Genomic DNA, 25,605 nt, shown 5'->3' with positions numbered 1-25,605 from the left:
GTAATACCATTTTTAAGTCTAGAGTATATTGTCATCTCAGACACCAAACAATGGTTTACATTCACAAAGTATTATATTTTTATTGTACTGGTGAGGCAGTGGTGTTAAAGGTGTTGAGCCCAACATTGTTTGTTCTGTTAAGAGTTAGATCCAAACCAATATAATTTTGTTACTTAAGGACTTTTCAATAGTTTTCTAATTTCTTTAATAATGTAAAAAATGTATCAGATGGTGCCACAGTAATTACGGAGATCTGAGCCATACATCTAATGAAAACATATTGTAGTGAGGATGAGACGTGATGTAATGGTACGTTCACACCAAACGCGTTTTGGGCATCAAAATCGTGCCTCACGTGTGTAGTTGGGCGCTGTGCTCATTAAATACAGACGCTTGTCACCAGCGTCAAAGATGCTCGTGACATGCGGCGAGGGGTGGGTCTTTTCTGTTGCCGGGAGTGTTCATACAATGGATGATATTGTGGCGATCAGTTACGTTCATAATTCACCCAGTGACTGTGAAGTGGTGGGAAACATTAGTGTTTTGAGATGTATTTTGGTGTGACTCAGTGTGTGCACTGTGATGTTAGAGGGCTATAGAGAAGTGTGGTCGATTGGAGAATAAAGTTTGGAGTTCCTTGCTGAAGATGTCGCCTCCAACTCCCGTTCATCAGCTCTACATTATTGTAGAGGCGCTGTTTCTGGATTTACCAGAGCTGACCTCGGACAAGAGTCGCTTTCTTTTTTTTTTTTACCTTGTCTGCACATGCTGTCAAAGGTCAACACTACAAGAAGTGCAATCTTTTTAAGACAGCAATGGGCGTGAGTCGCTTCAGCGCTACTTCCATCTCTCCCGTGGCCAGTTTGACGACCTGCCGACCTGCATTGGACTCGCATCTCCTACTAGGACACCAACTACAGGCGCTCTATTCAAGCTGAAGAGCGCCTGTCCATCTGTCTCCACCTCCGGTTAGGGTTTTTTTCTCTCATTTTTCTGAATATGTGGGGCAAGCTCCTGATTAGTCGACGCGCCGCGATATGCCCCAAAAGTTCAACAATTCCAACATCAGCGTCGGCTGCGTTGGAGGCGCCGGACCCATGTCAAAAACTTCGGCCGCGCGAAAAGCTTCCTGTGCGGGACGCGCAGCAGGACCTCCGACGTTCCCTAGAAGCGCTTCCACCATATATTGTGAATGTACACCTGCCGCTTTAGATGCGTTTGGTGTGAACGCGCCATAAGGAGCGCAGAAGCTTTGTCAGAAGTCGCTTTTTAATAGCAGGGTTTCAGAGCAGCAGGACCATAACAGTGCTGTCACATGCATCCTAACCCTCCAGAACATGAACAACTCGCGTTCTACTCCCGCCAAACACAAACTAACGCGGTAATGAGGACACAGCTTACAACACAGAACAAAAACTACAGTCCCATCCACTAATTCAGGGCAGCAAACACACACGGAAACATCCAACATGGCAACCCAGACATGGCAACACAGAACAAACATGCCAGTCAGAATCACTGGCACCACAATATTAAAACAGCATGCACTGTGCATTTATTTTGCATCAGGAAAAAGTAGCGCTTGGTTTTACTGACTTATTAAAACATTTAGAGTTAATTCCTAAATATTAAAAAATCACAAGTTTTCCTCAAGTCATTTCAAGTAAATAGGCTCAAGTCTGAGTTAAGTCTAAAGTCATAAGGAGAAAGTCCAAAGTCAAGTCGAGTCTTTTCAGAGAACTATTCAAGTAAGTCTCAAGTCCCAAAAATTGCGACTCAAGACTCACATGACTTGACTCGAGTCTCACAACTCTGCTATTAGCAGGTCTGCCTGCATGGAAACACCTGGTGCTAGACTATGTGTGAGTTAACTGAGAATGAGTATGGGGGGGGCGTGGTCATCAGTGTAGATGGTGTGTAAGCAGTGTGGTGGGTATGTTACAGGGGTCAGAGGTCACTACTGTGTCTGTCTGTACAGCACCTATTGGAGGATTATGTGTAGATGGAATGCCCCTGAATGGCAAGGGTCAGGTGTGGGAGATGAGGCCACATCTTAACCGCATCACTTGCATCCATCACCCTCCACCACTAATGATGGTAGATTGTGTTTGAATGTAACGTTGGTGTTGTACTATATGATTTGTGTTTTTAATTCATTTGTTTAGGTTTAAGGCTTTGTCTCTAGTGGCTAGGTTTACATTTTTATATGACGTACGTTTTTTCAAATAAGTAGGTTTGAGTTTAGCCTTAAAGGTGGAGAGTGTAGCAGCCTCCTGTACTAAGAATGGGAGCTTGTTCGAAAGGCGTGGAGCCTGGTAGCTGAAAGCTCTATCTCCTGTTCTACTTCTAGAAACCTTTGGAACTGCCAGTAGACCAGCAAACTGAGAGTGCAGTGTTTAGCTCTAAACTAGCATTAACTGTCAGTCTCTGTTTCTGCGTTCAATTTGCAGAGTAGCATTTTTTGCAGAATAAATTGGAAACATTGATCTTTCTTCTGTTATTTTTTAACTAATATGTTGGTTGGCATGGTATTAACTTAAAAAGAGACACTGTGTCCTTTTATGTGCATAATTTTCACACCTGTCTCCTTGTTTCTCTTGTCTGTATCTGCCTGTGAGTGAGCACTTTCTGCTCTGTGGTCCTGATTTAGAGCAGAGACTTGAAGATGTGTCGGTGAGCTTAGGCTGACCAAATGCAGACTAGCCCTGTTACATATGCATGAATAGTAAATAAATGAGTTTTAGCTTTGGTTGTTGTTCCAGGTTTGACAATCTCACACATTACAGATGCTTACCTACTGTAGGGAGAACTGTTACATTAGGGAATTATTACAAATTTTGAAGTCCATATTGATGCAAAAACTAATTCTTACAATAAACTATAGAATTACAACCCAAAGCAAATATGAAAACTAATATTTGATTTGAAAGATAAAAATACAATTAGTTTGTTTGATCAAAAAAAACCCAGATAAAATGGTATGTACTAAAAAAGAATCAAATATTTTAGGGATTTTGTAGATTTTACAGTTTGTGCTTAAGTTCCACAATTGTTTATAGAATAGTGAGATTAGTGAATTTGGTAAGTTTAATTTAGAAGAGCTTTCCACACTCTATGCCCTTTGACTCCAAGTGGCACGCCTCTTAGTCAGTGAAATACAGAAAATGAGTGAATGGATTTCTATCAGGATTGCTGAAGATTTCAGTCTTTGTGCCGTCAGAATAAGTTTGATTGAACACATTTTTGTAAAGCCTCTGCTTTCACTTTGTGCGACCATTCTCCATGGCAGGAATTAAACATTACTTGGTCCAAGATAGAAAAAGTACTAACTTCCTGCAGGAGCATGTGAAATGGCTTCATGCTGAGTCAGCAATCCTGCCATAGCCTCATTGGTTGGTTGGAATAGGAGCTAACAAGGCAGATGATCCACAAAGAGCAGAATTCGCATTTGGCCAGGCCTGCACCTCTGTCGGCTGTTATTTCACTCGATTGTTCTCCTGGGAGTTCTCGTCACCGCTCAGCATCCCACCGTAGAGCAAAAGTGTAAACGCAGCACTTATGAAGCTGTCTTTTTGGATCTGTGCTGATATGTGAAGCTGCATCTTTGGTGATGTTTCTCACTTTAGAGTCACAGCAGGATCTCTAACAGGCCTGCAAATGCAACACAGGGAGTTGACACAGCAGATTTAAAAACAATTTAATATACAGCTAGAGATGAGTCACACAAGCTTCCCACAAACAGCTCAACCCATCACTGCTATTTAAAGGCAGAGGAGAAAATGTACGGATGTTTGTCTTTTCTATGCAGTCCCAAAGAATGTGTTGATATGTGAATAGAATTGTTGGATTATTTTTGACTCTTTGTTCCTTGGTTTGCAGAGGCTAGCCAGCTCAACATCTACAGTGGCCCCGTGAGGTGAGTAACCAATCAGAATGTGATATAAAGCAGCGGGATCAATGGCGTCCATAATAAAGGATTTCCTCATCAGTATTTCTAGCTCCTGGTCCACATGTGTTTATCCACATTAGGAATCATTAGCAGCTCAGCACTGTCCAACTTATTCCCACATCATGGACATCTGTAAAGCTATTACCAGAGCTTTGTTTTCAAGTTCACTTTACTGTCCCTCGTGTAAAACACAACGATGAGCTGTTGGATTAATTACCCCATTGTTGTACCTTTTTAGTGTATTTGCATGTTTTGTTTCTTGCAAGGATTGTAGAATGTAATCATCACCAGCCGTCTCTGAGGTCAGGGAGGCCTTTTTCCAATGGCAGATACCTTAATTATTACCAGTTTCAGCCCCAATCCAATATTCACAATTTAACTCATGCTACATTAAACATAGTTTTTGGTTGTCATTTGTCATTTCCTCACTTAGTGTTTGTCATCTCTTTATGTGTTTCATCAGGAGTATGCGTAAAATGGCCCTGAAGCAGTCGGACTCATCCAGTCCAGAGTTTGGCTTTAGGAGGACCAACCCTAGCCCTAACATGAGGCAGAAGAAAGGTGATACATGCGCGCACTCACGTAGCACACACACACACACACACACACACACACACACACACACACACACACACACACACACACACACACACACACACACACACACTGTCCCACACAGAAACTCACATGCAGTCACACACACACATACATGCACACAGCAGACAGACATTCAGACTTTCTATACGTGATCAACCTTAAAATGATGATCTAAGCAGATTTGGAGCCTGTTTCTTTACGCAGTGTTAGGGTCGTGTACACACCACACACACATTTACTGAGTGTCAACACTTTATTGAACCGGTGATTTCCTCTGGAGAGCTGGACTTTCAACTTGTGCCAGTTGTCCGCTTAACGTGCAAAACAGCATATCCTGTGAGTTTTATTAGGAAATTAATTTATCTTTATACTCAGAATGTAAGGAGTAGGCACTCTTCCTTCTCCTTTGGATTGAGGGGGTTTCGATAGTCTTCCCAGTTCCAGATCCATCAGGGCTTTGCTGATCTTTGCCAGTTGGAGCATTTTCTCTGGGTACTTATGGCTGAGTCTGATGTCGGGACTCAGAAATTGCCAGTTTTACTGTCATAGGGTGCACCGAAGGTTCCCCGTACTCAGATTATGATAGAGGCACAGGGTTTATATTGTGCATCTGTTACTACATCCTTTTATACTACGATGTCTGCATCCATATATACAGTATGCAACATAGAAACAGGGTTGCTGATGTCTCATTCCTATAAACATCGGTTTAAACTTCCTGCTCTACTCTCCTCAGTGTTAACAGAAAACTCCTTTATTCATTCCAGATATGCAGGTTGTCTGAAACAGAGTCTGAGAGAATGAAAGAGAGCATGATCGCAGCAGTAGAGCATGTAGTATGTGAGCTGTCCTAAGGAACTCCACACCAGTGATGGGTTCATATGGGGGCAGAAGCCAAGTAGGGTCAAAGCGTGTGTTCTGTAGTCAATTTATCGGTCCAAATCATTGGATTGAGGACATGAATAAAACATGCTATTATTGACTGTTGGTTATCATGCATCCCGTGATCCAAACTGAAGCTGCTGGGTTAAATTCATGTCAGTGCAAGCACTGTTCACAACTCCTCACTGATCAGCGTCTGTTAGTGACTCTAAATGAGGGTTGATATTAATTTGTAAAAATGATGGATCTGAAGGGCAAAGCTGTTTGTTTTCTGTGGACAGACGATGTGGCTGGAATGAAAGAATATAACCTAAGAACCAGTAGTGGAACAAATCAGAGGCGGGCTGGGGGCGGGGAAAATAACTGGGCCCTTTAAACCCAAATAATAAAGCTCAGGATAACATAATTTTACAACATACACATGCCCGCAACAGCGGGGCTTACAAGCTTTGGCACCACGGAGACCAACTATGTCATTCTGAAGTCCATCAAACGGACATGAAGTATAATAAACAAGAGAACAACAACAACATTAGGATGGTCACTAACACAACTTCAAAGCATCTCAGCAGCACGGATAGCGACCGCTTTATTTTGACACCCACTTTAACCATTTCAACTCAGAGCTTGTATCAGTAGCTATGAAGTTTAGTAAAACTGGCACAGCGGCCCACATGTTCACAAACACAGTTTCAATATGAAGTACTATAGGCCTACTCACCACTATTTGAAGGGCATACAACGAGCCTAGCGCGCCATTAACTCGTCCACGATGCTCTGTATGTCTATTTTCTTTGCTCTCATTCTCTATGGACAACATGGCAAGTCCACTCAGTCTCCCCTGTCCCACTGTGCTCCTCAACTGGTTTTTAATGAGTTTTAACTTGGAGAATGAGCCGAACACGTGACTGACGTGCGTGCACATACTCTGTGCAGAAACCATGTTGATTACATATGTGACGCTTGAAAAATGGCAATGAATGTTAAGGCTCGTAAATAGTTCGTAGTATGTAGAAAGTTTGTCACCTGAGGACGCGGCCGCTTATTTAAGGAAACTCACTTTAAGTACTGGTGAACGATTGCAGGACACATGCAGCATTCCTGAAAATGAGTGGTCATCTGATGTGTACTCCTGGCCCAATGTTCAATGGCCAGATATTTATACATATCTGATAGAAAAACCAGTGTATATACGAAAGAAAACCTAAAATGATTTGGTCTCTAGATGTTTATAACTAGGGATGTTACACAGTTAAAAATCGATTCATAGGTATCACGGTTCACGTTGACACGCTGAAAATTGAATCGCAGTACTTTTTTTAAATTTAATTTATATTTAAATATATTTATTCTTCTCTTGTCCAGAAGTGTAGGCGATGGGCGGAATCTGCTACTACTTTCTTTCTGGCTGCCTTCTACTCTTAAACACGTTCATAAATGATTCTTTACCCCTTTAGCACCGAAAGAATATCTGTAATTATACGTGAATATCTGTAAAAGTCCTTCGGTTGTTTTGCATGAGCCTGTGCGCGCATGCACCTAGTTTAGTATGCATACGTCACACGGAATGGGTCTATATAACCCCTGTATAAATCTGCACGATGGGCTACTGCCCATACTCTGTGCTTCTCTGGGCACAAGTCATGGAGGTCCCGCCTTCTCCAGCTCCCCTGAGCCATGGTAGAGGCCCGGCTCCCTTAAGTCCTACCTCCTATCCGAGCCCCGGAGGCGTGCTGCCCTCCCACCCCCCCTGAAGCTCCGCCCCTGCTAATAACAGACGAAAACCCACGATAGGAGCAAACATAGACTTAAAACAAAAGCTCCAGGAGTTAGAAGATCTGAAAACAAGTTGGGTGTCAGAGCAGGCTATAGATTCACTAAAATCCAACCACAAAACGGCCTGATTTGTAGTTGGATGGGAGACCACTGAGAATTCCAGGTGCCACAGTGGGGGTGGCAGTCACCCCAGTGGTATCTGTCATTGTGTCCTTGGGCACAGTGCCTAGTATGAATGTAGTGTGTGAGTGAGTGTTGGTGGTGGTCGGAGGGGCCGATGGCGCACTATGGCAGCCTTGCTACCTTCAGTCTGCCCCGGGGCAGCTGTGGCTACAATGGTAGCTTACCACCACTAAGTGTGGCGTGAAAGAATAATGCCTGAATTCTGTAAAGCGCTTTGAGTGTCTATGATATTGCACTATATAAAATCCAATGCATTATTGTTATTATTATTATTATTAGGGGGCCAAGCCCACGGGACCAGGGAACCGCGTATGTAAGTATACGCGGTTCCTAGGACCAGCGGTGCTAGGAACCCTATTGTTCCGATTATTATTGTTACCTTTTATAGTTCCGTTGGTAAAAGTGGTGCTGCAGAATAAACTGTGCAATGTAGGGTGGTGCCCTTTGGTGGTTAGGTCCAAAACCCCCAGGGGACCTTGGACGCAAAAATTCACAAATATCCGCCATATTCATAAAATTCATATCCACATGTTCCCTACATAGAGTCACATCTTCTGACATATGCCACGCCCACTCCCACAGCACATTGCTCTTTGTAAGTCACTGCGCAAATTATTACCGAGTAAAGTTTTCTAGCTAGCAATAAAAATGTGAACTGGCGCATATCTCGGTCAAAATAAATTTTAACAACAACAAATCTGAGATCCTTAGTTGGCATGTGACTGTGAAGAAATGCGTCTAATTTGAATGATGTAGGCCACTAGGGGGCGCTACAAATAACGAATATTTATATCTCTTAAATGGCAGGACCAATTTTTACCAAATTTGGAGGGTATGATCTTGGGTCCCTCCTGAGGCCATATCTCAAATTTATTCGCGATTGGTCAAAGTGGGCATGGCTTATTACATCATAACATATAACTAAACAAACCCATATTTCAGCTTAAGTAATATGTTGAGTGCTGTGAAATTTACAGGTTAACTCTAGAAGAGCACACAGATCACCCATACCAAAAAGTGCACCACTCGGTGGCGCTAAAATGGGTGCAAACGCATTTTGGCTCGTCACTTTCACACTTTAAATAACATCTTTCAAAACTTCATATCCACCTGATCACAGCAAATGGCACGTTGGCCTGTGTAATGACCCTCACCCCAAGCCCGTCATCCTTCGTGACAGGCTCTGCGAAACCTGGGAGCCGAGTCACGTGGGAAGGCTTGGCCCCCTTTCATAACTGCTTGCAGTTCTAGTTATTATTATTATTATTATTATTATTATTATTATTATTATTATTATTAATAATAATAATAATTTTTTTAGAGCTAAGAACTTTCCAGGTTCAGCGTGTGTCATCAGGTTATTTGAAAGGTTTTCTATGAACATTGAAATAGTGCAGCCCTGGCCTTGTAGCTGTGTATTGTGTATTGGAGTTGAACAGCCCTGCTCTATGCAGATGAGTTGCCCAGTTCCTGCAACAGAAAAACAACTCGGACAACATCATGGTGCCACCACCATGCTCTACAGTTGAGATGTTGTTAGCTGGGTATGCTTCACCCATGTACTACCCCAATATTTTACTCATCACTTAAATCTTCTGCTCTTCTGTTTAAGTTTTTCACTTTTTAAACTTCATTTTTTCTTTGTGGACCAACTGGTACTGGTCCAAGTATTAATTAATTTGTGAAAAAGTCTTGCTCTGCCCAACCATCAGCTCGTTACTCATCACCCGCCCACAGTATAAATCCCAGAATCCAACATGTCACATTTGAATGAGAGGTGAGACCTTTTAAATCAATAACCAAACTATCATCATCATGACTTGAATTACACAGAACCTTTGCTGACATGATGGTGTCTGCATGAAACACTCGAAATGAAATGTATGCTCAACACTCGCCGGTTCGAATCTCACCCGGGCCATCGCTGTGGTATGTTGAGCAAGTCCCTTAAAGGTGCAGTCTGCATCTCTTATATAAGTAACTTTTTGTCATATTAGCTAAAGCTGTGACTAAGTAAGGACAGATTTACATCAAACTAGTAGTTTGTGTGAAAAAAAACAGGCTCATTGAGTCCCTCCAGCTGCCCCTGCCGACTTGGGCAGATTGCCAGAATGCACCGCGACCGAGCAAAAAGAACCAATCAGAGCCAGGATTGTGTTTGATGGACTGTCTGAGAGCTGTTGCTCAGCTCACAGGCCCCGCCCCTTTCCCAGAGCTAGAGCCCCATCTTTTTTACAGTGTATGGTCTGATTGATTTACATTATGTTTGTAATTGTTACACTAGAACTCTGTAGTGTATGTGTTCATGTGCGTGCACCAGCCTCCATGTGGCTGCTGTAAGTGACACTGAGTTGTTGCTGCTGCTGAGTTGTGTGCACATTGAGCGAGAGAAGCGCTCCAGTAATATGCTTTTAACAGAGCATGTGCATGTTATATTACTGTTATGTTGCTGTCAGACTAACGTTAGCTTGTTAGCTCCTTTGAGGGAGGAACTTTGGAAAGTTTGGAGGCAGGGCCAGAGAGCAGTGGGGAGGGAGGGGGAGAAAGGGAACTGAAAGTCGCGGACTGCACCTTTAACCCCCAAATGCTCCCCACTGTTCCTCGGGGATAGGTTAAATGCAGATAACAAATTTGTATATGTGTAAAAACATGCCAATAAATAAAGGCGAAAGCCCTGATTCTTCTTCTTCTCCTAACTTCTACTTGCTCTCACTCTGCCACTTAGTAGATGCTTCAGCCAGCAAATCAGGCCAATCAGGTGCTAATGCTCGGAAGCATTTCAGCTTGCAGAGACTGTCCAACAGAAGGTCTCTTCCCTCAGGTAACAGCGTTTTTAGGTCATCATCATCATCATCATCATCATCCCAGTGATGCTCCTCCTCATGTCTGCCCATTACAGCAAGAATCAGCAAAAACAATCAGTCCTACGACTTACAGTTTTTATTTCCCACTGTAATATACCACACTATTTTCTACACTTTGAAGAAAGAAATTATAACCTTTAACAATTTCTTTGCTCCAGTAGGGACATTTGTGAAGCTGTTCAGGTTCAGTCTCCTACGTACTTACTCTGGGAATGACCTTTTTAACTCAATAGGAATAAAAATAAAAACCCATCTGGGAGTGTAGTGCATTGTGTGGAATATTCTCCCACATGATACCACTCATACTTTCGGTGATACATCTTGTGACGTTTTAATATCGCTATATCTTGTTGCACAATGTATCATCCCACCTGTGGGATTCACGGTGATTGGAGGCCGACGCATGTGTAAGATTGTAAACAAAGCATTTTTTTATTTTATTTTAAAGTGTCTGTGAGGTTAGTTATCATGCCTTTGCAGGATTCATTATTTAAATGTTGAGAATTACAAAATGGTCTTAGTATTTGTAACTTGTTCAGTCGACTAGTCTTTAATATTAAGAGAATAATTTAACTTATCTTAAACTGCATAGCCTTTGATACTTTTATATTTTATCTATTTTATTGAACCTCATAAAAACAGAAACAAATATGTATCTAAAAATGTGTATAAAATGGACTGCCCAAACTAAAATAATTTTTCATGCAAATGGTGATATTGATCATCTTATTTTATATGTATGTGTTTATATGCTGGAAGTCTCTGAAGTGACATTAGCTTGAATTTATGTGTGAGGCAGAGTCTGTAATTTGTGGGTGTACAAGATAAATGTGTGAGTAGATTAGCGTTCTTTAGAGGTGGATGGACGTGGGGCTGTAAATGTCGCTCAGTGTTAAACCCCTCTTGACTTTTTCCGGTGTTTTTAGACGTACTGAAGGACATTTAATGTGACTGTGAGTTCTGTACCAACATAAGCAGACATTAAGTTGGTGTGTAGAAAGATTTCTTTAATTTCAAGGTGTATATGACACTTTGTTGCAGACATGCTGGTGAATTAATTGCAACTCGTGTCTGCATTGTAGCATCAGTTTTTCTCACATCCCTCATCTCCAGCTCAATGGGACAGTTTTTAGAATTCTGCACAGACTTCTATTCCCTTTTTCTGATCCCAGAGTGTCTCCATAAACTCCTGCAGCTTTTCATATTGTTTCCATCAAACCTGCAACATTGGTCTCTGGTTTAAATACATTCTAATTGATCTGGTTATGATTTTTAAAAAGTCTTTCTTTTTCAACGTGGATGCATTACTGGTAGTTTTCATAAAACTGGAACTTTTTTATTTTTTTAAACTCAAATTCTTTAAAAGCATTAATTCTGTCCATCCTTTTCTACTTCATTCGTCCCTACTCCAAATATACATCCATTAAATTCAATCTTTGCTCCTTCAGCTGTATGCTTTCATTTGCATTGATGATGTTTCAGTCGCTCTCTAATATCTTCTTCTTTGTGTGCTCTCCTTGTCCTTCCTCATGTATGTCCTTCCTCTGACACTTTCTCTCCCTTTAGATCCTGCTGCTAAGGAGGCAGATGTTCCTCGTCGCTTTTCTCTTACCTCTACTCTTGCCTCCTCTTCTTCTTCCTCTTTCACCACGCGACACACCAAAGGTATCCCACTGTTATAGTCCTATCCTTTTTTTTTGTTTCTCACACTCTCTTTATAACTTCAAAACACAGTTTTCACATGGTAAATTCAATGATTGGTTTACAGATTAGTAATTAGTAATGGTGCATCTAAGACTTACAATGACCAAGTGAAGATCTTACTAAAAATCTTGCTCTTCAGTTTGTGGAGGTAAGTAAATCTGTTTATGAGCAAAGTGTCTTAAAGCTACAGTATGTACGTTTTTTTTGGCATCATTTGGTTCAAAATCCATAATAATCTCTGATCATATCTTAATCTAAGTGCTCTGAGTGGACAGTGAATCTCTTATCCTTCTCCTGGCCCTGTATAAGACATTTAGAAATCCAGGAGCTTGACAATAGATGTCAGCCAATCACATATCTTTCTACAAACACAGTGTTCAATAAGCTATTTTGGCAATTACTATTGGCTGCTCGAGCTGCTCATCAAAAGTTTCCACGCTTTCACTATCTGACAGGAAAGTGTATTGGTGGACGTCCCAGCAGAAGTGTCCATCACAGTGTTAGGCACAGCAGTTACACAGCAAAGCAACTGGAAAAAAGAAGACTGATGTGAAGAAGCAACAGTTTAAACGCACAAATGTGTTTGGGAGGAACGGACCACTTTCAACCCTCTGTGCAGGGTCTGCCCCACACGCTGGTGTCATAGGGAGAGTGAGAACAGATGGGATACATCATGTGTAAACCTAAAGGCTGGGATACACTGTGTGATTTTTTCAATCGTTGCACTCAGCTCCATCTCAAACTGTGCGACTCAGACGCAGAGCCCAAATGTGCGCAGCTCACGATGCATATTTTCACACTGTATGGACCGACACTCTGACACAATCTGACTGCTCACACTGTATGTACATACACGACACGTCGGGGTCTTGTTTCCGGAAATACAACGTACAAATTAGAAGAAGAAGAAGAACACTGAAGCGTCACCATTAAAACAAACGAAGAAGAACAACCCGGAAGTGGAGTGACACTCGCAAATCTCAGCAAAAAGAGCTTTAAAAAAGAAAAGACGGCGATGTGATGGTCCAGGAGCTGGCTAGACAGACGTGGGCACGACAGTCCGTCAATTTTACAGCGGTCCTACGGTGTTCGCGCATGCGCAGTGTGAGGGTTTACTGTAAGCCGGTCCATGGCACTGCTTCAACTGTGAGATACCCTCACAAGGAGCGACTGGATTTCAAACATGTTTGAAATCCTTACGACCTACGATCGGGAGCTGGTCGTGAGGTGTTAATCGCTTCTTGTGACCCCATGTATACTACACAATGCATGACACACGATCTAGCAGAGACTCGCACGATCCCACAAAATAGTCGAACAAGTCGAAAAAATCGGCTTAAAATGGGCCAAAAATCCCAGTGTTTGCCTGCCTTAAGAGAAACATATCCAAGGTCGAGGGAACAGATGCAATTCATTTTACAATCTGGATGCGGAGTGATGGTTGTCACTCTGTCCTCAGTGGCTGCCGTTCAGAGTCACTAAAACACATGAAAACTCTCCAATAACAAAAGATAATGTCCCTACATTTGTTACTAGTCTTTATTGAGTAAAAAGCCGCTAAGGAGTTAAGGGAGGTTATGTTAAGTTAGGATTTTACATACTGCAGCAATGCTAAAAAGAAGGGACGTACGTGTGTGTGTGTGTGTGTGTGTGTGTGTGTGTGTGTGTGTGTGTGTGTGTGTGTGTGTGTGTGGAGCATGATAAAATCTTTGTGTATCTTTCCTCTTTTTCTGCAGGCTTCAGTCAGAAATGTTGAGTCAGCCCGTACAAAACTCATCAAACATTTATGCCACTTGTTTTTGTGATTGAACTAAAGGCCTGTTGCGATGCAGACCAGTTTATGTACGTACTTTCTAGCAGTGGTTCTCAAACTTTTTAGCCCGCGATCCCCAAAATAATGGTGCCAGAGACCGGAGACCCCTGCTGTACCTGAAGGTGGTTGAACAGTGACATGAACATTCCAGAACAGTCATGTTCATAGGGAACATGACTGTGACTTCTATAAGGGGGAATAAAGTCAGCAAAATGACGTCCATTGTTATATGAATCTGTGATAACCACGTTAAACACAGTAAATCATTGTTTTAATCAGAAATGAAATGGGTAAAAAGTGATCCAAAATGGTGGAAAATGTGTTGAAATAAGATTTTAAAAACCACATAAATTGGTTAAAAGTTGCAAATTAGAGTGTCAATGTTGGCTTAAAAGTGGCAGAAATGGGAGGATGGGGGGTTTGGGTAATATCATTTAAAAATTAGGATAAAAAGGGTAAAGATAAGCAAAAACAGTTTCAAATTGTTCCGAAAATATTCTTCTGGCGATTTTTCGATTTTAAGAATTTCTCTCTTGAAGACAATAAGGGACCAAAGTGGAAAAAAATTAACTAAAAGGGTAAAAATTGTTATTGTCCACTTCATCCATTTCCCTTTGTTAAGACAATAGCAGGTTAGATTTTGTACTGGCAACTCTTTTTCAAATGTGAGGGAACCATTTATACAAAAGTTTCTTTCCAGAGAGTGAAGACTTTTACATCTTTTGTCCTTCAGGTCCTCTCTCTGCTAGCATTAAGAGCAAGAGACATCAAATAAAGAGCGATCCTACTCCATTTGGTTACGAAGGTATTTCACAGCGCTGCTCCTGTTTGGTGTGATTCGTGAAGGCATGCCACCTTTGTCCAAATTATTTGGTTTGCTCTGTGGATTGTTGTTTACTTTATTGCTGTGGTTTTTCTGTTTGTGACCGTGTTCTGTGATTTGTCTCTGTGGGACTTGAAGCTTGTTGGCATTTTTGGTTCACAGACGTTATGCATGAGTAGATTTCCTGGATTTGTCCCATGCAGTAAAGTTTGTCTTTGTGTGACTGTGCTGACAATGTTTGGATAAAGTCCTTGGCCTCCCCTCAGATACTTTGCGTGGTGCTATTGCTGCCGTGGCAAAGCGTCAGAGCATGATTGACAACACTCCCTCTCATGTTGGAGGCACGTCAACTGTCCCCAGGTCCACGTCCCAACCAGGTAACTGCAGGTCCAACAGGCTGACACTCATCTGTCCATTTTGAAGTTGCATTTAATTTCAAATTTAGTGGAAATCATTTGGGGGGATGGCTTTTTGTGCGTTGGTGTTTTAACTTGGCATCGTTAATCATTGGTATACACACTGATACTTTATATTTTTCTGGTTGGTGAAATAGATCACAGAGATTTTACTTGTGGGTGAATCTGTTCAACAAACATATTTGTATTAATTATTATCTGTTTAAAGTATGCTTTCTCTTTTCTTTGTTTTTGGTGTACATTGAATATTTCATGCAAATAAATGCACCTACATGCTGTGATATATACAAGTAACATACAGAGACTGTTGCTTCTTGATTTTGGAGAAAAAATACAAAGATTTGTATTTGTTGGGCTTCATTTGGTGGTTTTCAGTGGTAACCAACCTCAGACTGCCTCACAGGTTGTTGATGAGGGATGGCTGTGACCTTGCTGTTTTTAAGAACACCTCCATAGACCTGCACTGTGAAATATTCATGTTGAAAGTTTGTGAACTCTGCTGCTAAAAGTGGAACCAGTGATGGTAATGCTGGTCATCTCAACAGTTTCATAGAAAGCCGCGAGTAAGCAGGAATGAGAGCAGTGTAAAATGGTAAAGATGCACCGGGACTATTGCCCTGCTCTATAGAAACGTTCTCTCTTTTGTCTTTTAAATCATCTGTAAACCCAAAAAAGAGTTACTAATGACATTTTCTCAACACAGATGTAAAAGATTGAACCATCTAAGTTACTTCTCACCTCAAAGATCATCCCCGTGTTGTCGTAGTCATTGTCCTTGTCACTTAAAAAATGTTTAAATGTTTTATTCATTTATTTATTTAACAGGGACAATGTAATTCAACATAGATACAAAAAAGCAGAGCATTCTCTTCATTGGACTCACATCAATTAAAATGTAGACATTACAACAAGGCACCCAAACAAGCCCCAAACTTCTCATCTGGTTAATAAAAGGTCAGTAATGAATCTTTCTGCTCTTCAGGCTGGACCCACAGACGTCTACTCTCCATGGACAACGAGGACTTTGAAACCATTCCCTCCAGTGGAGAAGAATCCTCCAACTCCTCTGAGGATGAAGGAAACAATAAAAATGTAGGCAGAGTATCAAATCACAGCAGAAACATTACAACAGAGTGTCATACGAGATGCAAATGATCCACAGGCTCACCAAGGCAGGTCCAAATGCCTGATGGGGTTTCTGACAGTTGGAGGCTTTGACCACTTGATTAAAAACCAGAGGGGACTTTTAGCCACAAGTCTGCTAAATGTGACTTCAGATCCAATACAATCTGTAATGATGAACTCAAAGCCACATGCATAAGCATAGGACCAACACTCAGAAAATGCACACATTAGTGGCACAAGCCACATACTATTAATTAAAGTAGACAATTCTGTATATTTTAAATCATCATTTTAATTCATTCTAATTTCTTTAAAGGGGGACAGCAACCGTTTCCGGGTGCAGCTGACCTATGAGTCGCGGGAGCCGCAGAAGCTTTCTCTGGAGACGGGTGAGCTGGTTCAGTTTGTGGAGGAAGCAGAGAAGGGAAACTGGTGAGTGACTGATGTTCAGATTTAATAAGCTGAAAACAGGACGTATGTTTCACCTTGTTATTTTCTTGATTGCAACAAAACTTTTGAGTCACTAAAAGACAGTAGGTGGTCCCAAGAAGCAGCTGTAGCTTCTGTCTGACTTAGTCAGTGTTTAACTCACTCAGTGCCATTGACGAGATTACTCGTCATTTGCGTTTTTTCACAGGGATTACTAGAAAACACCCTGGCGGAGGTCCCTCATCAATATCTAAACTGTGGGGTGGTGTAGCGACCAACTGTGCCCTGAAGATAGCAGCAGTGCGCATTTAGATGAGAGATTAGCCACTGATGCTACCCAGCAAAGCAGGGAGAAACAGGAACGAGTGAGGTTATGGTGCTACAGAGTGATATTGTGACGTATCCAGCAGCTCCCAGCTCCACATACTAACACAGAACATGTGTGGACCTGAGTGGATTATTGATAATCTTGTGATCGTGAGATAAAACCATCAACTAACCGAGCTAAACGGGTCATTACTGCGTGTCGGGAGGAGGGGTGGGGTGAGTGGGGGTACAAAATCCCCCCAGCCTGTGGGCCAGATAACAAAATAATAGGTGACACGTAGGAGGTAGCAGCGAACCTTTGGATGAGAGATCATCCATGCTCAGCAGAGCTCAGAGGGAGAGAGGAAAGGCATTTACGAGAAAGAAAATGGCGCTACGTACGAGAGTTGACGTTCCCAGCAGTGCACACTCGACCAGAGCAAGTGTGGAACTCATGGATAATGTGGCGATGGTGAGATAAAACAATTTAAAAAACGGGGAACGTAGTGACACTCTGTATGTCCGGGAGGAAGAGGAAGTTACGCAGACTGACTGGAGAGAAAGTTGGAGGAACGCCAAAATACAATGAGAATTCCATTCAACTCTGAGCCAGATAGATAAATAATAATAATTTTGCCATCAAAAGCCTGGTCTCAGTGTTTTTTTTTTGTTTTATATAAGGAAACAATGTTCAGATGTTAGAGTTGTCACAAAAGCAAAAAAAATTAGCTTTAAAGTCACTGACAGGGTTTTTTTTTTTTACATAAAGGCTTTTTTCTCAGCTTTTTGCTCTGAAACTGACGATTTGTGTAAAACTTGCTCAATTCAACGGCTGATTACAAAAGAACGAAACGAGTTTTTTCGTTTGGTTTTCCTCATTCATTCTCAAGATTCTTTATTGTCATGCACTTGTAACAATGTACATCATCACCAGTGATGAAATTCTTATTACAATATTAGAAGAAAATAGAAATAGAATTTAAAAAATGAGCAGAATAAAAACAGTAACAGTAATTAGTGCAAGAAGACCTTCACATTAGTATATTTTAAGAGGCTAGTGAGTGTGTGAGTGTAACTGAATGAGTGAGTGTACTGTAAATGTTTTGTGAGTGTATATGTGAGTGGGTGTGAGCGTGAGCATGTGTGTGAATGTAAGGGCGAGTGTATAAGTGTGTGTGTGGCAGATCAACTGTTCAGTAGTCTGATGGCATGAGGGTAAAAGCTGACCTTGAACCTGCTGGTTCTAGTCCGGATGCTCTTAAACCGCCTGCCAGACGACAGGAGCATGAATAGACTGGCTGGGGTCAGAGAGGATCCTCTTTGTCCTCCTGCTGCAGCATTGGAGGGCTGGCAGCTCTGCTCTGGTGATGCACTGTGTAGATCTTACTACACTTTGCAATGCTTTGCACTCCAGGATGCTCTCGACGGTGTATCTGTAAAAGTTTGACATAATCCTGGTGTTCATGCCAAACCTCCTCAGATGCTGCAGGAAGAAGAGGCGCTGTCTCACTGATCTTAAGACAAAGTCAGTGTGATGTGTCCAGCTGAGGTCCTCGCTGATGGTGGTCCCCAAGAACGTGAAGCGGTTGACTCTCTCCACTGCTGCTCCCCTGATGTGGATGAGGGCGTGTCCTTCTCTCTGAAGCCTCCTGTAGTCCACGATAATCTCCTTGGTTTTGTTGACATTGAGCAGGAGGTTGTTGTCACTGCACCATGACGTCAGTGCGCTCACCTCCTGTCTGTTGGCCGTCTCATCAGTCTGTGATGCAGCAAATTGTATGATTGTATTGGAGCTGTGCATAGATGTACAGTCATAGGTGTAAAGATAGAAAAGCAGAGGGCTAAGGACACACCTCTGGGGGCCCCAGTGCTCAGATTATGTGTGGAGGAGGAGTTGCCGATCTGCACCGTCTGTTCGTCAGACGGTGGTCTGTTCGTCAGACGGTGGTCTGTTCGTCAGGAAGTCCAGGATCCAGGTGCACAGGAAGGAGCTGATGTTCAGAGCCCTGAGCTTCATGACAAGTTTTGATGGGACGATGCAGTTAAAGGCAGATCTGAAGTCAATGAACAGTATTTGCACAAACACGTTCCTCTGGTCTAGATGAGAGAGGGCGGTGTGAAGTGCAAATGCTATTGCATCATCTGTGGACCTGTTAGGCCCAGTGACGTGCACAGGTAGACACTAGGTGGTGCTAAAGCACCTGCCCTTTGCCCTCTGGACTAAGCAAGTGCCCTTTTTTTTCTTTTTTTGTGATTCTTGCTTACATGATTATCTGTAAGTGCTCATTGATTAAAAGCATGTGATACTATAGCCCCAATTAATATTCCCTCCACCCCCACCCACCTCTGTCAACGTGAACGTGCAGCGTGGACACAAACGGAGGTGTGTTTTAGCAGCAGACAGTGAACAGCTGCGGCCCAAACACACCTCCTCCCCTGCCTACCAGCAAGTAACACATACATGAATACATTTATTTGTCCCTGTTGTGAAGTAGCCTGTCTCAATGCCACACAGCTGGGCATAAATTAGCCGACTGCTCACCTGCTTAACAAGCTAGACGCTAGGGATGGGCGATATTGTTAAAAAAAAATTATCTCGATAATTTCGGGTATTATTACGATAATGATAAAAATCACGATAAACAAAAGTTATAAATAAATAAAAGAAATTACAACTTAGTGTAAACAGATTCTTTACAAAGACAAATAAATCTGAATACATCAACATTAGACACATTAAAAAAGGCTACAATAACTGCTGACTCAATGAGTTCATGAGCTGATATTTTATGGAATTTATTTGTGCATGTGTATTACTATTAGTGTTATTGTATGCAATTTATTTCTTTCCTAACTTGAAATGAAATAATTTTCTAAAAAAAAATGCTGATGAATTATATAAATATATCTCTCTGATTTCCTATAATTAAACCAGATCAAGCTGATGATTTAATCATTCAGTATATTTAGGTGTAATAATCTCAATAGTTTCATTACTCCAATGGGACCAGCTTTGTCTGTGAACTCGTGAAATATAATTAAAAAATATTGCGTTTCACAAGTTGGGACGGATATATTCAACCTTAAAAATAGACTATTACTAAAACTGTTAATATTCTATTCTAGGCAGCTACAGCAGGGAAGCAGTAGGCCATCTACCAGCAAAGAAGATGATAGATTAATTTCCAGATTAATCTACAGTTAAAACAGAGTCCATAGCAGCACCAAGTCTATGCACAGTTACAGAATCAGAAGTGCTGTCTGATGACCAGAATGAGGGAGAACAAGAAAGGCATGATGTAGCAGCTGTATTAGTGTTGTGTTCAAGACCACACTATCCGAGACCAAGACTTGCCCGAGACCAGAATGCACCGAGACCAAGACAAGACCAAGACTTTCAGGAGCCGAGACCGAGTCAAGACCAAGACCGAGACAAGCCGAGACCAAGACCAAGACCAAGACCATAAACATTTTTTTTTCAATTTAAAAAAATATATAAATAAATAAAATTATGGCAAGGTTCAACAGTTAAATAACATTCTCTCTTTAATTTTAGTTTATTTTAAATACATTTGACGGACAAAAAAGGTGCCTGCAAAAAATTAACTAAAATATTAAAACTACTACTGCTACTGATAAATTCACAATTATTCTACATATTTGAAAACAAGATTTTTATGTCAGCTGAATGTACAGCAAGTGTTTAAAAGCATTTCTGCCAAGAAATAATGATTCTTGATTCTGATTCTTTCAGTTGTTCAGGTTTAACAGGTCACAGAGTTCACAAGATATTTTTTTAGTTTGAAAAAGCCTTTACACGGGTTATTTTTATTAATTCACTTAGTTGATATAGTTTAATTTGGTTTCTGTAATGTAACTAGGATATTCAATTAACAAAGGTTTCCAACTGTAACTGTAAAAGTGAAACTTTCTGAAATAAAACTACAAACAAGTTGTCATCAGTGTAAAAAACATAGAGCTACAGGTGGATGTGAAACTAAATAAAACAAACTCAAACCCTGGAAAAGTCATGTAACAAATTAATCAATAGTTCTTGTTGAGAATTATTATTATTATTCTGGAAACAGAAACTATAAAAATTAATTATATTGTGAACCTGTTTATATTGTGGGGAACATATTGTATACATACATGTAATTGGAGTCTAAAGACACAAAAAAACACCACTTTAAAAGATAATAGACTCATATAAGACCTCTTTACAGTTATTTGACTCATTCTGTGATGCGCGGCGATGACGCGCTGGTGACGACATAATCCAAGATGGCGGCGGCCCGGACTACAGCCGGTATTATGTAATAAAGCCTTAAAAGACATGGATATAATGAAAAGAGTGGATGGACAGATGCATAAACATGCAGACTTTCACACGGACACACAAGGACTTATTAAACACACACGGAGTTATTAAACACACACGGACCTCAGTAAACACGGTAAAAGGAACAGGCTTCACCGCTCGGCAGGCACTAGGACCCAGAAGCAGAGTAAGTGCGTCCCCTATCCAGCTTTCACAGGCTGTAATATCATCAGTTTATCATTTTACCAGTTGTTAGAGCTACTGTCTTTACCAGGGAGATAATATTTATTACTGGTGATTGTTTTCTGGAGTTTTACTGGGATTTTTACCGGTGATTAGTTCATTTCTCCCTTGCGCTCCGCGGTCCAAACTGACACTGTAGCCACACACACACACACACACACACACACACACACACACACAGTCACATTAAGGAAGGTTGTGGTCATTATACGGGGTGGATTAAATAATGAATAAAGGATTGTTTTATCCCGTTCTTCTCCGTGTTAATATCACATTATAAAAAAGGTTAAAAAATAGCAGGAATTAGTGCTGGTCTCGAACGGTCTTGACGGAAAATCCCGAGTCCGGGAAGCCCGAGTCCAAGACAAGACCGAGTCAAAATGCTTCAGAGACCGAGACAAGACCAAGACCTTTAAAATTTGGTCTCGAGACCGGTCTCGAGACCAAGACCGGTCTTGACCACCCCAACACTAAGCTGTATGCTAAAGAGATGACACAATTAAAAAGAAAGCAGCTATTAGAGAAAGACATCCAGGTAAATCATAGTGAGGTCATCAGACTCTTTAAAGACATGGCACCAAGGAGGATGCTGCTTTAGAGAGTGGTAACGCTCACTCTTCACTCCTCACTTCAGAATGATACTTTGTACACTTCTTTTGTTCTGACAGGGGAAAAAGAGTACACTAATCTATCATTGTAGCTTGTAACTTGTTCAAAACTTCTCCATGTGCGTTCATTCTACAAAAATAAAACAATAGTGATTGACTGATAAGTGCTATAGTGTGAAACTGTACCAGTTCAAAGGTCAAGTCATTTTATTAAGAGATTGACATAATTATGCAATTACATTCAACATGTGCCTGTAATGTTGATTTATTTTTTAAATCTCACACTGCTATAATAAGGCAGCCATCAGTTTTACATGCCGCATAAAGTACCCTTATTTTTCACTGAGCACCTGCCCCCCAAAAGGCCTGTAGGCAAACTGCAACGGGTCGTGTGTGGAGAGCAGGGATGCTGAGATGGGAGCCATAACTGACCTTTCAAAGCACTTATCATCAGAACATGTTGTATCTATTTCTTAAAATCCTTTCTAGAAAGTTCTTTAGAACAGTGTTTCTCAAATGAGAGAGAGAGAGAGAGAGAGAGAATGTCAGTCTTGGTCCCACCCCAGGTGTGTTTTTCTACCTTGGGGTCGGGAACACTTGTGGGATCGCTTGAAATTTCTGAGAAATTTAAATAGATTTTTGCAAATGTAACTATTATTCTTTTTTTTTTTTAATTATTTCTATACTTTCATTTTGTAAAATATAAATGTCGTTCAACTAAAATGCAGGAATTCTTCATATAAAAATGGGGTCACGATCCAAAAAACGTTGGAAACCACTGCACTAAAGACTGTTGTTTTCCACTGAGATCCAAAATAAGATTCTGTAAAATGATCAATCAATCAATCAATCTTTATTTGTATAGCGCCAAATCATAACCAATGGTATCTCAAGACATTTTACAGTAGAGCAGTCTTAAGGACGGACTCTTCATTTTATGGATACACACATATGCATATATACGTATATGCACATACATATGTATCCCACACCCAACATGAATTCATCATGGCGGCAAGGAAAACCTTCTGTTAAGCAGCAGGAACCTTGTGTGGATCCCATTCCTATGAAAATGATGTGTGTTATCACTCGTTCATTCCATCATTATGCTCTATAGTTGTTTTTAAATAGTTTTTTTAAGCAAAATGTTGCAGTCAGATAAAGGGGGGACTTGGACTTAGTGTACTTGAGCCAAAAAAGTTTGAGAACCACTGCTTTAGAGAACAGACAAATAAAATGTGTTCTTCTAATGTATTTATTCTATTTTTTTAGAAAATGAAACTTCAGTTGTACCTACAGTATTTCCTACACTCATGTCTAGAGAGGTTGATAGAAGAAATGTTTGGTTGAAAGTGCACTAACAATTAATTTGTAGATACAAAGAAACAAAAATACAAATAAAGTCACATTATGAACCAATCAGTCCCAAGAACTGCTCACATCCTAACTCTGATTGGATCAAGTCTGATAGCCTAAATATTTGTTGGATTAGCTCACTGTAATTAGATAGAGGTAGTTACATAAGGCCAGCTTCTATTGGTAACATTAGTGTTCCACACTTCAGTCTAATGATTGCCCAGCAGCCGCCGTGCTAAAACCTCTGTAATTCTCTTTGCTCGTGCAGCTGAAGAAAAGGAACGAAGCAAGTGCAACAGCAGCTTCATTGGTTCCTCATTCTAATAACAATTAAAAACTCACTGTCTTGTGAGCTATTAATATTTAATTCAGTGTAACTGTGCCGCCATGTAGCAGCAGTGATTAATGGGCAATTACCAAATCAAAGGAGACGGTTAAAACAAAAAGGACTTCAATGAATTATAAATCTACGTATCCACGCTTTATTATTAGCGTTACAATCTTTCTCAAGTCTTGTTCATATTTCCAAGGATGCTGCATTCTTAATACGCAGCCTTCGTCTCATACATTCTGTTCACTTTTCATGTTTGCCTCAGATTCTTTAAAGCAGCTGATTTTACGTTATGGTTTTTTTTTTTTTTTTATTCAAAGGCTTTCTAAAAATAGACTTTCACTTGCTCCTAAAGCTGTTCAATCCTGTACTTTGGTCCTGTGTTAATTTCTGTAGGAATGCAAAGTGTTGTTTGTCTTGTATTTCTCAATCATTATCACACCACTTTGTTCCTGTCACATCTGCATCTCTTGGTGTAAAAACATATAAATGTGAGTGTAAAGTCACACATCCATACTGAACCTAATGACCCCGAATTAGCCTGTGGAAAGATATTTTTTTTAGAGAAAAGTGAGTTAGAATGACTTTGTTTTACATTTTTAGATTTCTTTAGATTTTCACTATTGCGGCTTATTTTTTGACTGCTTTTTTGTGTATTGATTAATAGTGAAGTACTTTTGTTTAGCACTGATGGATGGATGGATGGATGATAATAGACAGATAGATGATGGTTAATGGATGGATGGATGGCTAGATGGATGATGGCTGGATGGGTGACGATAGATAGATGGATGGATCTATGGATGGATGGAAGATTCATTAACTCATTCAGTGCCAGCCACTCTGAGATTTTCTACCCCCTCAGTACCAGCCGTTTTTGAGCATTTTGACTGATTTTTAAAGAGCCACAGCATATTTTCTACTTTGACTATCTGAAATCTGACATCAGATTCTGAAAGATTGAAGCCGCTAAAATATTGAAAAATTGTTTCTGGCTTGTTTCGTTCTTTTGTAATCAGCCGTTGAATAGAGCAAGTTTTACACAAATCTTCAGTTTCACAGCAAAAAGCTGAGAAAAAAGCCTTTTTGTAAAAAAAAAACCCTGTCAGTGACTTTAAAGCTTTTTTTTTTGCTTTCGTGACAACTTTAACATCTGATCATCGTTTCCTTATATAAAACTAAAAAAAACACACACTTTTGATGGCAAAATTATTATTGTTTGTCTATCTGGGTCAGAGTTGAATGGATTTCTTACTGTATTTTGGCGTTCCTCCAACTTTCTCTCCCGTCAGTCTGCACACACACAACTTCCTCCTCCTCCCAGACATGCAGAGGGTCACTGCTTACCCCGTTTTTTATGGTTTTATCTCACAATCGCCACATTATCCATGAATTCCACACTTGCTCTGGTCGGAGTGTGCGCTGCTGTGCGCTGTTGGGAACGTCAGCTCTGCACGTAGCGCCATTTTTTGTCTCGTAAACGCCTTTCTTTCTCCCTCTGAGCTCCGATGAGCATGGATGATTTCTCATCCAAAGGTACGCTGCTACTTTCTACATGTCATCTATTATTTTGCTATCTGGCTCACAGGCTAGGGGTATTTTGTACCCACCTCCACACCCCCCCTCCTCCCCCCTCCCCCTGACACGCAGGGATGACCCGTTTGGCCCGGTTAGTTGATGGTTTTATCTCACGATCACAACATTATCAGTAATCCACTCAGGTCCACACATGTTCTGTGTTAGTATGTTGTGCTGTGAGCTGCTGGATAAGTCACAATATCACTTTATATCGCTATAATCTCACTTCTTTTCCTGCTTCTTCCTCCTTTGCTGGGTAGCATCAGTGGCTAATCTCTCATTTAAAGGTGCACTGTTGCCA

At 40.8% G+C, this 25,605-nt stretch overlaps 1 protein-coding gene across 7 annotated transcripts in view; it reads left to right on the top strand.

The window, feature by feature from the left end:
* The window catches only part of mcf2l2 (MCF.2 cell line derived transforming sequence-like 2), a 95,235-nt gene that overhangs the window by 66,075 nt on the left and 3,555 nt on the right, over nucleotides 1–25,605 (top strand). For 4 of the 7 annotated variants that reach the window (XM_028443432.1, XM_028443433.1, XM_028443437.1 and 1 more), the window contains 8 exons: nucleotides 3,880–3,916; nucleotides 4,413–4,510; nucleotides 10,113–10,208; nucleotides 11,818–11,916; nucleotides 14,502–14,573; nucleotides 14,858–14,968; nucleotides 15,990–16,099; nucleotides 16,449–16,564. In XM_028443432.1, coding sequence (XP_028299233.1) covers nucleotides 3,880–3,916; nucleotides 4,413–4,510; nucleotides 10,113–10,208; nucleotides 11,818–11,916; nucleotides 14,502–14,573; nucleotides 14,858–14,968; nucleotides 15,990–16,099; nucleotides 16,449–16,564 — 739 coding nt within the window. The remainder of the gene's footprint in view (nucleotides 1–3,879; nucleotides 3,917–4,412; nucleotides 4,511–10,112; nucleotides 10,209–11,817; nucleotides 11,917–14,501; nucleotides 14,574–14,857; nucleotides 14,969–15,989; nucleotides 16,100–16,448; nucleotides 16,565–25,605) is intronic. The other 3 variants (XM_028443434.1, XM_028443438.1, XM_028443439.1) reach the window with 3 other exon arrangements.

The sequence above is a fragment of the Gouania willdenowi genome, chromosome 4 (assembly GCF_900634775.1).
Source record: "Gouania willdenowi chromosome 4, fGouWil2.1, whole genome shotgun sequence".
NCBI lineage: Eukaryota > Metazoa > Chordata > Actinopteri > Blenniiformes > Gobiesocidae > Gouania > Gouania willdenowi.
The sequence above is the reverse complement of the archived record's forward strand: the minus strand, read 5'-3'. Positions and strand labels throughout refer to the sequence as shown.